This window comes from Fundulus heteroclitus, chromosome 14 (genome assembly GCF_011125445.2).
Source record: "Fundulus heteroclitus isolate FHET01 chromosome 14, MU-UCD_Fhet_4.1, whole genome shotgun sequence".
NCBI lineage: Eukaryota > Metazoa > Chordata > Actinopteri > Cyprinodontiformes > Fundulidae > Fundulus > Fundulus heteroclitus.
Genome location: NC_046374.1, coordinates 33864620 through 33879924, shown reverse-complemented (window position 1 = coordinate 33879924; position 15305 = coordinate 33864620). Strand labels below are relative to the sequence as shown.

General features: G+C 39.4%; 1 protein-coding gene across 1 annotated transcript; it reads left to right on the top strand.

Annotated features, from left to right (window-relative positions):
* Window positions 1–2399: 2399 nt before the first annotated feature.
* LOC105921312 (transmembrane protein 184C) lies at window positions 2400–10567 on the top strand. Its single transcript, XM_036146723.1, has 11 exons — window positions 2400–2591; window positions 2671–2801; window positions 3951–3987; window positions 4909–5114; window positions 5215–5289; window positions 7088–7181; window positions 7632–7744; window positions 7837–7936; window positions 8057–8134; window positions 8209–8302; window positions 10000–10567. Exons 1-11 carry the CDS (start codon window positions 2475–2477, stop codon window positions 10272–10274), a joined length of 1320 nt encoding a protein of 439 aa, XP_036002616.1. The 5' UTR covers window positions 2400–2474; the 3' UTR covers window positions 10275–10567.
* Window positions 10568–15305: the final 4738 nt, after the last annotated feature.

The following is a 15305-nucleotide window of genomic DNA, read 5'->3' as shown; positions in this document are numbered from 1 at the left end:
CTCTCTCCTCTCTATATATTCTATAGTAATATATATATATATATATATATATATATATATATATTACGTCACAGGCTTGAAGTTTATAGGCTATATATATATATATATATCTATATATATATATATATATATTTATATATATATATATATATATATATAGTATATATATATATATTATATATATACGTTACAGGCTGAATTTTATAGGCTATATAGAGATTATATATATACAGATTGTATATTATATATATATATATATATATATATATATATATATATATATATATATATATATATATATATATATATAGTGATTTATGTATATTGATTTTTATTCCCCCAGTTTGACCCAAACATGTCCCTCCCACTAGCCCCATCAGCCGGTAAACAGCTCCGTCTGTCTCTCCTCCACCCACCATGTGACTGATGGGCAGACCGGAGCTGCCTCCGCTTCCTCCCGGTGACGTCGGGCCGTGAAGGCGGCGGACAGGAGCGGATCAGCGGGGGCCAGCTGCCGAGCGGTCTCCTGCAGACCGGACGGTCGTTGCGTGGATTCATTAATCGGTGATCAGAAAAGGATCCGCGGAGCGTGGGTTCTGTGGGTTCAGTGGGTTTAGTGGGTTTAGCGGTGACGGGTGGAGGAGGGATGCGTTGCCTGGAAACGGAGACAGGACCGCGGGGGGAAACAGGCCGAGCATCACCGCTAGTAAACACCCAGGGCTGCAACAACAACAACACCACCACCTCCGCCTTTTAGACTGCTTTAATCTGTTCAGACGGCAGGACACGCTGGTTTTACCTTCACAACGGGGACATGCGGTGAGGCTCATGACCAGGGAGGCACTGAAGCCTCTGCAAATATATACAGGCTTATATTTCTATTTTGACCTAAATTTAAACTTTTGTGTTTTTTTAAAGCCTTTAATTGCGCTTTGATGAATTAATTACACAATAGCAAGAAAAACTACATATTATCTAATATATGGACATATTTTTCTTTTTTTTTCTTTAAATGTCTTTTGGGTTATCTCTCTTTTTGTGATTAAAACTGAAAATCAATGCGATATTGCCTTTATTCGCACGTGAAGTCCTTGGAAGTAGGTTGCATTAATCAGCTGGTTCTCCCTCACCTTCCCGTTGTAGAGGGTGATGTTTAGTCTGTGCCACTCATTTAATGCTAGGTCAACGTACGCCGCGCCGAGCATCTAAAAGCATATCTGGTTTGAAAATGAAAACCAAAAGGTTGTGCATGCAGAGATGTTTCTGCATAGAAGAACACTCTGTAACGTCCACCTGTTACCCAATGTTCCTATTGGGCTCAGCGCTGCCCCCTTCCAGTACGATGTGGTACTGCACCTAATGCTAATGGTTTAAATACGCTATTACGTACGGGGTTAAAAATGCCATTCATCCTCTTTTTTAAACCTCAAAAAGAGCGTTTCTTTAACGATGACAACATTTTTCCCACAGTAGATCTTTATCAAAAATTATAATTTGTCTTTTTTCAAAAGGCCAGGCAACATTTGCGGCTCTGAATGAGTTTAATTCAAGTGGACTGTTGGCAAAATAGCTCTTTAGACGGTAAAGGTTGCAGGTCCTTGTAACCCAACATACGTGCTCAGAGAAATAACCCAAAAGTCTCATTTAAGCTTTATTTTCCTAATATTTGAAGGCTTCCAAACTGTTTCAGCTGACTAGAGGTTTTAAGGTTTAAAACTTGCAACTATTTTGTAGTGGCTGAACAACATGCTAAAAAAGCCAGAGTTAGAAAAAAACCTGATTCCTACAGAAAGCCTCCTGTTTTGACCTATTTAACAATATTTAATACTCATAACCTACTCAAACTAATTCAGAATTTGTATGGTGATTTATTAAACTATATGCAGATGATGTCATTGTTAACATCTCAGAAAATTGTAGAGTTGGACTTGTCCTGAGATGTTTTGATAAAACGAAAAACTTAACTTGAGTTTAGAGGTTAATTCTGCTGCTACACACTTTTTCTGGCTCTACTTTCATTTCACAGAAATGTGGTCCCATCCCTTATTTGGCTAGTATGTCCCATCAATCAGACTTCCTTATAATCTGGTTCCCAGGCTTTCTGAAGATCTGTTCTTTGGACTTTAGCTCCTCATCTAACTAATTCATATTTTATCGTGACCAAGAGAATATGTGCAAGTGAATAAACAAAAAGAAGCTAAAAAAAAAAATACATCTTACCATGTTCACTGTTTGTTTTTTGATAAATCTAGGACAGGTGCACAGTTGCGGTTAAAATCACGATAATTATTCCAACAACAAACAAATAATACTACTGATATTAACAATAATGATGATGATTTCTAATTAAATTAGACTACACAGTCAAACCAGGGTTGTGACCGCGTTGTGCTGTCCAGCTCTAAAGGTCTGCCCCTTGTCTTTAAGATGTAGGATGAGCCTGTAAGCTTGTGCTCAGGGGAAAAAAAGCAACCATGCCGTGTACCTGTGCGGAGTGGAGGAGATGGATCCGTCCTCTGGTTCTGGTTCTGTATGCACTACTGCTGGTGGCCGTGGTGCCGCTGTGCATCTGGGAGCTCCAGAAGGACAAGGTACACCCTACCTTACCTGAACGCCTGCTCCGCCTGTTAAACAAGATCCCATTCATACGACTTGACTCTGTCTGTGCAGGTTGGGACTCACAGTAAAGCCTGGTTCATAGCCGGCGTGTTCGTGTTCCTCACCATCCCCATTTCACTGTGGGATATCCTGCAGCACATGGTGCACTACACCCAGCCTGAGCTGCAGAAACCCATCATCAGGTACTTTCCTTTAGCCCATCACAAGCCTGCCTCTGGGACAAAGATAATTTTTTACTGTAATGTATGAATACAGCAAGGTGGGTTTACTAATTGCACTGAATTAGAAATGCCTTCAAAACAGCACTGTTTGTGCTGCAGTGGAGAGATTCCCAAAAGCAACTGGACTTGTTTTCCGTAGTTGAAGACGTTTCGCTTCGTTTCGCTTCCTCTCCAGGAAGCTTTCTCAATTCAAAAAGTCTGGAGTAATGTGGAGTAACAAGCTTTATACCATTGGCAAACAAGGGCCTTGCAATGGCTTAGATAACATGCAAATTCAACCAAAACGAAGATGGTTCTTATAATCTGCAAGTTTTCTAAGTAATTTCTCATACTCACGCACTACTCCCAGGGTGTCTTTCTCAAATTGGCGTGCAATATGCTGGTAATGATTCTCAGTCATCCAGGTCATGGTCATTCCAAAAAAAAGTAAAAAACAAAGCAACTGGACTTGTTTTCCGTAGTTGAAGACGTTTCGCTTCCTCTCCAGGAAGCTTTCTCAATTCAAAAAGTCTGGAGTAATGATGAGTAACAAGCTTTATACCATTGGCAAACAAGGGCCTTGCAATGGCTTAGACAACATGCAAATTCAACCTTTGCAGTGGAGAGAGAATAACACAATGTTCTTGACCAATAGGAGGCAAGCCTGGACAGATCTAGGGGTGGAGTCAGTGGATCTTACCCTTGCAGAAATCTGATTTGCTTTTTATGTGTACCAAACAAGTTATTGTTGAATAAAAGGGTAAAAAGCACCTCATATTTTCTCCTACAAGGCAAGGCAAGGCAAGGCAAATTTATTTGGATAGCACATTTCAGTACAGAGACAATGCAAAGTGCTTTAAAACGATGGCAACGTCAGACGCCTGGGTAGATTCACAAGTCGGGTCAGGGGAAGCTAGTCCCTCCCTGATTGGCACTGGTTAGCCTCTAAATTGCCACTTTGAGAGCAGAAAACTACCTTAAGGTCAATGATAAAAGATAATAGTAAAGACGTGTGGTGTAAAAATAATTCCGAAAGCATCCAGGGTTTTCCCAGAAAGTGGAACGAGGTGCGAGAAACTTAAAACCTGAGACAGAAACACTCAACCCTGCTGGTGTGTTTTCATCTTCCAGGATCCTGTGGATGGTGCCGATCTACAGCTTGGACAGTGTGAGTTATAAAGAGACGCCCATCCACACAGAGCAACAACACTCAGCTGCCATGGCAACAAATCTTAATTAGAGTCTGCTGGTGAAGATTCTCAGCCATCCAGGTCATGGTCATTCCAAAAAAAGTAAAAAACAAAGCAACTGGACTTGTTTTCCGTAGTTGAAGACGTTTCGCTTCCTCTCCAGGAAGCTTTCTCAATTCAAAAAGTCTGGAGTAATGCGGAGTAACAAGCTTTATACCATACCAAACAAAAGCCTTGTAATGGCTTAGATAACACGCAAATTCAACAGAAGCAGGTCCACCCCTTAGTAATGGGCGGTCGTTAAAGCCATTAAGCCAGCAGATTGGACCAAAACTGGTCCACTCCTCTGTAACGAGGAGTCGTTAAGGTTGTTATTGGCTTGGCTTAAAGGAACAATGTTTTGATCACCCATGTGAGGGTGAGAGTCAAGGTGATGATTGGCCGGAATTATTTCTATAGCTGTGTTTTAAGTTTTAGAGAGTTGGAACCTAAGGCCTCCTCCCCTGTTTAAGGTTGTTTTTCTCTCTTAACGTAGATGGCTTCCTTCACACCCCTTTCAAACCATCTGTCTTCTTTGTCCAACATGTGAACATTTTGGTCCTCAAAAGAGTGTCCTTTGTCCTTAAGGTGGTGGACAGCAGAGTCTTGTCCTGAGGAGGTAGCTCTCCTGTGTTGAGCCATGCGTCTGTGGAGAGGTTGTTTGGTTTCTCCAATATAAAGATCAGAACAAATTAGAGTCTACATGACAGGGTCGGACAAGTCCTGATATGAGGCACGCTGAGGCCTCCATCACCACTTAGCTCAGTTACCACCAATAAAACTTCTCCCACATGCCGCTGTAAAAGCTCCTGGTAGCGTCTCCTTGTGTCCTCAGCTCTCTTCTTGCCTCCTTTGTTCAGTGGCTGGCCCTGCGGTACCCCAGCCTGGCCATCTACGTGGACACGTGCAGGGAGTGCTACGAGGCCTACGTCATCTACAACTTCCTGGTGTTCCTGCTCAACTTCCTGAGCAATCAGTACCCGAGCCTGGTGCTGATGCTGGAGGTGCAGCAGCAGCAGCCGCACCTGCCTCCGCTGTGCTGCTGCCCGCCGTGGCCAATGGGAGAGTAAGAGGAGGGTGGAGGAGGGTGGAGGAGGGGGATGGCAGTGTACGACGAGTGGGTGAAGATTAAGAAATTCATGTGTTTGTATTTATTTATCCGACAGGGTGCTGCTGTTTAGGTGCAAGCTGGGAGTCCTTCAGTACACCGTGGTCCGACCCGTCACCACAGTTATAGCACTGTAAGGTTTGTCCCCTTATGGAAGTGATGCATAGAAAAGTGGCATCGTTTCTAGATACTTTCCTTCCTGGTCATTGTTAATCATTGAAACTTGCCTCTCTCATTAGTTATTTGCACCTTTGAAAGGTTCTTAAAAAGTCAGTTTAAGCTGTAATTGGTTCTTACGGGGCCTTATCATGTACTGTACCGTGGCTTTACCAATTTATATGCCGTGTAGCTCACTCTGAGTGCATGCCAGGCAAGGCAAGGCAGGGCAAGGCAAGGCAAGGCAAATTTATTTATATAGCACAATTCAGTACAGAGACAATGCAAAGTGCTTTACATGATTAAAATATAGGAATAAAAACAAGTAGGGATAGAATGTAGAAACAGAAAAAGAACATTAAAAACAGTAAAACAGTTTAACTTGAACATTCAAAGGCAATTTTAAACAAATGTGTTTTTAATCTCGATTTAAAGGAACTCAGGCTTTCCGCACTTTTACAGTTTTCTGGAAGTTTGTTCCAGATAAGCGGAGCATAGGAACCGAATGCTGCTTCTCCTTGTTTAGTTCTGGTTCTGGTTCTGCAGAGAAGGCTTGAGCCAGAAGACCTGAGTGGTCTGGAGGGTTGATACACATACGGAGGTTTTCTGATTAAATTATTGCGCCTTGTTGGCCTATAATAAATTAAAGCTTATTGCCACTGACAGGGAATTCTCTTTATGGGGAAAAATCTACCAAAAACAGGCAATTTTTGAGGTAACAGCAGGGAGCAGCATTACCATTTTATGTTCAATACCAAAGTTTAACTTGGCAGTGGTTACAACTAACTTGTTTCTGTCATATTCGATGCTGGAAGAACTTTAAACTGAAATGCTTGCTAACTCGATATGCTTGCATGTTTATTTGACGTTAACACGTGTGTTTTTGTTGTTTTCTCGCGTGCAAATAGTGAATGGCAGGGGGAAAACAGGCAAAAATACATGGATACTTTGAAACGAGAAGCGACTTCACCGACGGCGTCGATGCAGACCCCCCCCGCTCCGCTCCGCACAAAACTTGTTCCGGCCGCCAACTCACCGCCTCGCCTCGCCTAAGCTCGCTCGCGGTACCTGCGGGAAACACCGCCTTCCGCATGTCGGCTGTGTTTTTTTCCGGCCAGCACCTTTCTTCCTCTTTATTTTATTTCAGTGTTTTACACTTTGTTTTCGCTCTGTTTGTTAATAAACAAAGTGCTTTTGCATATATCTATCATAACGAGATTACATGACCGGAAGTATGATACTGCGCAGTAAATTACAAGAAGAAATGGAGCTGAGTGAGTCAGTAACATTCAGCGGAGGTGTGAAAAAGAACAAAGTTATGCATCCATAATCCTGTAGATCGGGTTATGCCGAAGTGTCACTTCAGAGCGAGGAATTGCAGGACGGTTCACTGGCTCTTATATTAGCTGCGTCAATGGTTGCCATCTTGCTTTTTGATAGCACTGCCGGCAGGTAGCACAGCAATGTTTATGTCTGCTGATTGCATCCAGTGCAAAGTTCTTTTCAGGCTGAAAAAGGACTAAGTAAACACTATCAGGATGAACGATTGGCGTATTTTGTTGTATGAGAAGATGAATATGTTGGTTTTTGTGTTTTTTATGGTCATAGTACGTGACTAGGCCTCTTTAAGCTTTAGTTGAACTAATTTTCAGTCCAGTTTAGATATTTTTATCTATCTTTTATCTATTTTTATTGAAGCTTCTCAGAGTATTTGTGAAACTGTTGGTCTTTAGGACTATAGGACTGTGTCTCAGTGTTTTCATCTATTTCTGCAGTATCTGTCAGCTCTGTGGAGTTTATGACGAAGCCAATTTCAGCTTCAAAAGCGCCTGGTCCTACCTGGTTATCGTCAACAACATATCACAGCTGGTAAAAACCCCTCACTGACACAACATACCTGTAGAAACTGTGTATTAAGGAATATTCATATTTTTACACATAGGTTTGGGTGCTCTGGTCAAAAGTTGCAGCAAAGGTTTCTGGTTATTTACCCGTCACATTTGAATCAGCACTGATAAAGCTGGTGGTTCCTCAATGTTTTATTTGTGATGTGATTTGATTTTAATCATAGCAATTTTAGTAATTTTTTTATGTGATTGTACTTTAATATTTTCTCTTGACTTTCTAAAAAAACAACAAGTCATTCAGTTTATTTCGTATCTCGCCCACACCAATTAAACAAATGTTTCTCTTGGTGCTATTGCTTATTAGCACCTTTATCAACAGGAACCATATAGTTAGCCGTTGTTCTCCTGAGCTTTCTGATTGGTGTCTTTCTGTCGAGATTTAATGTCTGTGTTGCTTCACCATCATCCACAGTTTGCCATGTACTGCCTGGTCCTGCTTTATCGAGCCCTCAGAGACGAGCTGACTCCCATCAGGCCCGTGGGAAAGTTCCTCTGCGTCAAACTGGTGGTGTTTGTCTCGTTCTGGTAAGACTGGAGGCATATCTGGACTCATTTGGTTAATTTTCTTATAGAAAACTGGTTAGGTAATCCAGTGAGTGCTGGTGGTTTCTCTGCAGGCAGGCAGTTTTTATAGCCTTCCTGGTGAAAGTGGGTGTGATCTCTGACAAACACACGTGGGACTGGGACAGCGTGGAGGCTGTAGCTACTGGACTGCAGGTCAAAAGATATTATTAAAGATCCCACCACTCATGCCATTCTAGTTAAATTAGAGTTCATATTTCACCCATGTTCTTATTTTCCTAGACTTGACTGTCTAATGTCTAATTAACCTCACAGGACTTCATCATCTGCATAGAGATGTTCCTGGCTGCCATTGCTCACCACTACACCTTTACCTACAGACCCTATGTTCAGGTATCTGTCATTCATCAATCCATCCACCTGTGCAAACTCCAACTTCACCTCCTTTTCCTTCTCTTTTCCTCCAGGAGGCAGAAGAGGGCTCCTGTTTTGACAGTTTTTTGGCCATGTGGGATTTTTCCGACATCCGAGCCGACGTCACGGAGCAGGTCCGACACGTCGGTAAGTGTCATGAGCAGCTTTTGTCTGCAAGTTTTTTTTTTAAACCTATAATTTAGTAAAGGTTTTTTGAGAGAACACACCTCCCTGTTCTTTTAAAAAAAACTTAGAGGAAGTTTCTGGATCTTACGAGGTGCTTATCTGTAGCTTTAATGGAGCTAGATGGTTACTTTCCTTAAACTTAGGGCTGACTTTCTGGAGCTTACCACACACTTTCTTGGAGCTTTTATGGAACTTGTTGATAATTTCTAAGAAATTAATGCAAATTCAGGACTTTGGTTGTGTTATACTTGGCCAGTTATTGTGGATTAGCACTATCTTAACAACTAGGCTTATTACACAGGTTACGGGAACTTAGAAGCTGATTTCCCAGATCTATTCAGGGTGTTTTCAAGAACTGACCAGAGTTATGGGGTAAATTATAGTAGGATACCTTTCAGGAGTTTAGGTAATTTCTCTTATCTTACTGGAATCATTCATATTAACCTACAAAACACTTTCCCAGAACTTAAGACTTTATTTTCCTCGAACGTTTTTTAAACGTAGTAGACCTACTTACTATCCCCGGCCCCACCAGCTATCTCCCATACATTACCTGGTATGTTCGTGAAAAAAAAAGGAAGCAGCCAATCATACGACTCGCTCCGCCCTGTTTCTCTTGATTGGCAGGTGTAGTGCTTCTGCTGAAAAGTGTCATTATGAAATTAATAGACTACTGTGGAAAACACCATTATGAAATAAAAGACAACTTTTTAAAAAATGACAATTTGAAATAAAAAATGAGAAAAATTCCTCAACAAAAATGTCTCTTAATCTCAAAAAAATGTGAAATAAATTTTATATTATACAGATTTTTAAAGAATGAAAAATAGTCCATAATAATAAGGTGATAATTTTATAAGCATTCAGTTATTTCATAATTCATTGTTACCTTACATATTTATGCCTTTTTTTTAAATTCAAGTAAACAATTGTTTACCAATGTTCTGTTTATTTATTTTATTTTGAGCACTCTGGTGTTCCATAGATTTAGGCTGTTTTATGTGCTGCTTTTCATAAATATAGTATACAAACTCAGAGAACACATAGTTTGTTAGGTTTGTAACTCATTAGAAAGGTTTAAAAACTTTGTCTCCATGTGAAAGCCTCTCTACTGTGGTGTAACTCAAAGTGTAACAAAACTTTGATATTCTGTAGTTTTTTTATTCTAAGCTGTTCACCAAATGTAAATTGGGCGAGAACCTGCTAGTAGCTGCTTTTCTTTTTATTTTGTTGGCAGAGTTCATCCTTTGTGTAAATTCTTGTTCAGGACATGTTAAAGTTTCTTAAGATCTGTGCCCCCTGTTAGCAGGTTTATGTATAAATTAATGTATCATGGTCCTTGAGCCACAATGTTATCCTTGAGCCTAACGTGTCTTTATGTTGCAGCCATGCACTGAACCCTTGAAATCATCAAAGAAATACATTTTAAAGGCAGCCTGATAAAACCTTATTTTGAACATTTATCTTGGGACAACCCTTATCAAAATCATGACATTGCATTCTGAAAGATTGTAAAAGAGACGCTAGGCATCATGAAAACATTACTTCTTATCAAGATGGTTTTCACAGTTTATGAGGACTTGCATGACAATTTTTTTTCCAGAGGTCCAGGGTTTATTCCTACACTTCGAGTGGAATAATGTAACATCTCTCTACAGGTCGTACTTTTCTGGGACGTCCCAACAAGATGTACTTTGGGGCGGCAGCTCGACCCGAGCACACCGAACACACCGGCCTGCTGAACTCCGCCTCCCAGGATCCCATCATCGCCGCAGCCACGTCTATGCCCTCCTCCCCTTCTTCTATCGGGCGCTACCAAGGCCTCGGTCACACGTCCGCCCCTCACTCAATCTCCGCCCCCGCAGGCTTCACATCCTCGTCCTGGGAGGACGACAGCGACTGTACTCCTCCGCAGCCGGGGATTGAACAATAACGGGATGGAAACACTGTCAGACATCATATTAAACTCTACACATTTATGATAGAGAACTAAAACACAGTGAACAGAATTTTTATTCGGGTACTGGTATCATTTTAAAGTAAACTCAGATGTAAATGTTTAAAATCTGTATTTTGCCGTCAGATGGTGTAATTTTGATAAATGTGTCCGATGGACTGAAGAAGGGAATGTTGTCTTGGTTTTGTGCTCCCAGTGTTACTGGTGTCATTCAGAAAGCTTTAACTTTGTGTCCCGACTCACAATAAAAACACCCAAAATGAGCAGAACCTGGCAACCAGGAGTGTGCTTGTGTTCCTCCACAAAACAAACAAAACAATCTATCTGTGTCTACCATCCATGCATCTTCTCTCCAGGACATCCCAACATCCTCTTTTCTCGTGAAAATTCAGAACGTCATCTGCAAACATCATCATCCAGGACTCCTGCGTGACCTTCTCTCTCAGCCTATCATCATCAAACAGAACAAGGCTAAAAATAGGAATGTTAATCGTCCATTAAACCTGTACATAATGGAATAGTCTGTATACTATCTAGTTGGAAAAAAATATACATATTAAAACAGAATTTGAGAAGCAATTTTTCTCAATAACCTTGGGAAGAAGGAACATTATATTAGTATTTCCTTGATGCAGATTTATACTATAGATTTTTGTGCTAGTTGAAGATTAAGGGCTCAGCCAACAGGCAATAACCCAAACAATGAGTGAAGAGTCATTGTAAACCCCTGCAGCGTTCTTATAGATGGAGCAATCATAATTTCTTTGATGAACGCTTTGAGCCAATATTTAATAGTAACTCCATCCTCCACTTGAAGCCATCTGTCACTCCTACACACACTGCAAAAATAGAACTAAAAATAATGGGAATTTCCTTGAAATTAAAGTGTTTTCTTTTTATTGGTTTGAGCAGGTAAATAAGACTAAATGCCAATGGAATAAGATTGTTGCACTTAAAATAGGAACAATTCATCTCCATGGTCTTATTTCAAGTGCAGTATATCTAATTATCTTATTTTAGGGGTAAAAATACTCATTCCATTGGCAAATAATCTTATTTACCTGCTCAAATCAAGGGCAGATACATTAATTTGAAGAAATTTTTACTTATTTTTAGTTCTCTTTTTTGCAGTGCACCTCGCCATGCTCTCCCTGTCTTCTAACATGTTGCAGATTTATTAAACAAATGTCAAACAAAATAACTGAATCTACATTCAGCGGTTTAAAGTGGACCCAACCCTGCAAAGCCATTAATTTAGTTCAGGAATAAACCATACTGAACCATACTAAAAAGGTCCATCTGTCTGTCAGTCCTGGACCCTTTAGATGTTTTGTCTACAGGGTCTGATGTTTTCTCCTAAAAAGAAACCATATAAAAAGGCAGTTTTTTTTGACTACATGAAGCCCTAATTAAAAAGAAAACTGGAGTTTATTAAAACCTGTTGAATCCTCAAAAATGTCCTCAGTGACGCATAAATTCAATAACATCTTTTAAACTGCTTGAGGGCTCGTCTTAAATAAAAGCTCCTCTGGGTCCCTCTAGCGGCCAAAGGAGGAACAACACTTTCACTATTAACAATCTTCTGAAATTAAAGGGAGCGTATCTTCATTTAAATTTTAACCAGGGCGAGTGGAAGATTGTTTGGCTACAAGTGGGTAATATATACCAATTTGTTTTGATTATTTACTGATAGTGATGTTCAGTAAAATGGGTTGCCAGTTAATCTGGGGAAACACATAGACACACGACAAACAAGCCTGCAAGAATACACAGGTAGCTAAGGGCGATTTGCAGAGATTAATTAACTATCAATTGCTTAATTAGCAGTTGGGCATTGGAGAAGAAACACATTTAAAGCAGAAGGTTTGCGGGCCCACTTTTGAACCCAGAACCCAACTTTTCCACCAGGAAGCTCATTTACATAAAGATTAATTATTACAGAACAGAGAAGGCAACTAACAGGGCAGGTGAAAAAAGTGTCATGAACAGACATTTACTGTGCTTTTAGTAATTTTTAATCTCACGATGACCCAACTTCACCTTTTCAGGAAGAGGGAGAGATTAGTTCAACTTCACTCTTCTTTTTCTAAACTACACATCTGCTATAAACTGCACAGTGAGAACCACAGAGAAGACGGTTAACGGTGTCGACAGAGACATAAATATTGTTTTCTGACTTTCAACGGCTGATATTTGAAGCATGTGGGAATATCTAAAGGCGTTGGCTTTGAAACGCTGATCAGAACATTACAGCAGATCATGATAAAAAAAGGAAAGAGAGTAACTTGTGTCTACACTGCAATGTAAAAGCAACTTAAGAGCTATAGTAAATCAATAATAATAAAAATAATAATAAATGAGACTGATATAGCTCTTTTTCAGACACTCAAAGACCCTTTCCAAAACTATTTAAAAAAACAGAAATATGCGAGTTTAAATAAATGCGTTTTGAGAAAATGTAAACTATACTGCATAGTTTACATTTTCAAATAAGACTTGTTTATAAAAGGTCTGCTAATTAATATTTGCCTTTTTTATCAAGTAGAGCAGGGATTCCCAAAGTGTGGAGCGCGGACCCCTGGGTGTGCGGGAGCTGCCACTGGGGGGTCCTCAAGATAAAAAATGTAAGGGCGGTCTGATAATTACACAATTACAGTGTTTTTGTCCCCACCCACATAATAAATATGCGTAAATGAACATTTCCTTTGTAAAAAAAATAATCAAAAACTGTCAGGATTTGTTTATTGATGAACTCAGAACACACACACGGGACTGAAATTGAGAGTTTTTATTGCAAGATAGATGGGTGGCTAATTAACTGGTAAATGTAATCAGCTGTGACTGACTGCCGAGGAGGTGAAGTGGAGATGACAGAAAATAACTGATGATAATGAAAACTAACAATAAATAAAGTCAAACCTAATCCAAAAGAGATGAAAAAATGAAAAATAACAGAAAAACAAAGCCAAACCAAAACTCAACCATGACAAAAACTGTAGCTTTAATAAAGAAATAAAAATTTATTCGCATGAAAAATGTATTTATTTATTAGAAGTCTAAATGCTCCATTTTAAGATGAAATATAGAAGTTATCTTCTTCTATGCTTTGTACTGTATGTGCTCACCTAGCTTGTGGCCTTTATTTCATTCATTCTCGCAAATACTACTACTTCTACTACTACTACTACTACTATTACTACTACTACTACTACTAATAGTAACAACAACAACAACAACAACATATTTGTTGTAGTAGAGGGTGGGAAGATAATTTGAACTGCAGCATCACAATGTATTTGTTTGCTATAATGTAAATAAGCATATAGTTAAATAATGAATTTGAGGCTTTGAATAAAACAACTTTTCCCAGAACAAAAATTACAATTGAATGATTCCAGGTGTGTTTTTACACAAAGGCTCAGCTTTTAGGCAGACCTTTATTGTCCCACAGAGTAAGTGTTAGCACTATAAGCAATATAACCTGCTGCACATAGGGGGAAGCATTTTATAACCACTCTCTGATTTAGGCTGCGTTTTGTTTCCCCACTATTAGTGTTCATTGTGTCTAAATAATCCCATAATAGATGTACCAGAGAAACAGCGCCCTCTACAGTTTTATAATGGTATCAGATAAAACGGACCAAAGGAAAAAAACGCGCTGACCAATTTTATTTCTTTGTATTTTATTTCATCTGTTATTTTTTTGTCACAACTTACTTGGCTCCTATTTCTATTTAATATTTAGAATGGTATTAAATTGAAACCAAGCCACTAGTTTCGTTTATTCATCCAAATCAAGTTATAAAACCTCGCAAAGGTCTTCATTTTCACGCCTTGACATGCTGCAGAATTTTCTTTTTACAGTGAAACTGAATTATTTGTTACTTTAGATACTGCCTAAGGGGAAATTAGAGTTTTGCTGATTATAGTTTGTCCTTATCACATTAACGTCTTCTATTTCCGCGTCCATATAAGCGATCTTATATTTCATTTGACCGGAATCTCCACTGCGGTCAGTGAATTTCCCTACACCAGAACCCGAAGAAATGCGAAAGAGAAAGCCCCCAGATTGTGGTTGGGTCAGGTGATTTTTACACAGAGACTTTCCACGGAAGCACCTGTTTTTTAGAGCATCGTCCTTCACGCGGCGGAATGCGTAACATACGCCAGTTCTTACGCGTTTATGCCGCACACCTCAGCGCATACATCTAATAAACAATATTTATTGACATGCCCGCGGCCCTCACACATGCCCACTCATGGTTGCCAGATCTGACTGAAGTCCGAAACGCAACACTCGCCCAACTAAATAAAGAAACCTCTGTTGAACTCATGTTAAAAATGTAAAACTAGCTCAAAACTGCATTGAAGCACAGAATGAAACGTGGCACATACAGACAAAACGTGCAACCAGGCAACACATTTAAATTCCCGCTGGGATAAATAAAGTATTTTTTTTAAATTAATTGAATTAAAATGGACCTACAGGCAAATATCACGTTGTCATCAACCAATAGCCTCCTAGCCTGAGTTGTGAATACAACTTCATATAGCATTTATTTTTCTCCTAATGTCACGTGGACACGAAACATTTTTAAGTCGATGAGTTGATACCATTTCTTAGTGATGATTAACCAGTGGCTATTAATCACATGTTATGATGCCAAGTTTGACATATTCTAGACATTTAAAAATACATGAACTAATAAAATGAGTGCAAGGAAACAGCATTTTAATAAAATGTGCAAGTTTTTACTTCTCTGCCACACAATGATAATTTTGGCTATAATTTTCATATATATATATATATATATATATATATATATATATATATATATATATATATATATAATTTTTTTTTTTTTTGCCCGAATGTCTTCAAAAGAAGCTCTTAATAGGCGTAAACCCGCCTTATCTGGCAACACGCTCCATCCTAACTCCCACTTCTCAAACCCAACGTAAAGGCCGCCCACCTCCATAAAACCAGCCCTTATATCGGCGTCTGAC

Bases quoted from the DNA above. Each gene is read 5' to 3' on its own strand.
- LOC105921312 (XM_036146723.1), top strand. From the start codon at position 2,475: ATGCCGTGTACCTGTGCGGAGTGGAGGAGATGGATCCGTCCTCTGGTT. The intron at 3,988-4,908 runs GTGAGTTATAAA...TCCTTTGTTCAG, and splicing joins CGATCTACAGCTTGGACAGT to TGGCTGGCCCTGCGGTACCC. The intron at 5,115-5,214 runs GTAAGAGGAGGG...TTTATCCGACAG, and splicing joins CCGCCGTGGCCAATGGGAGA to GGTGCTGCTGTTTAGGTGCA.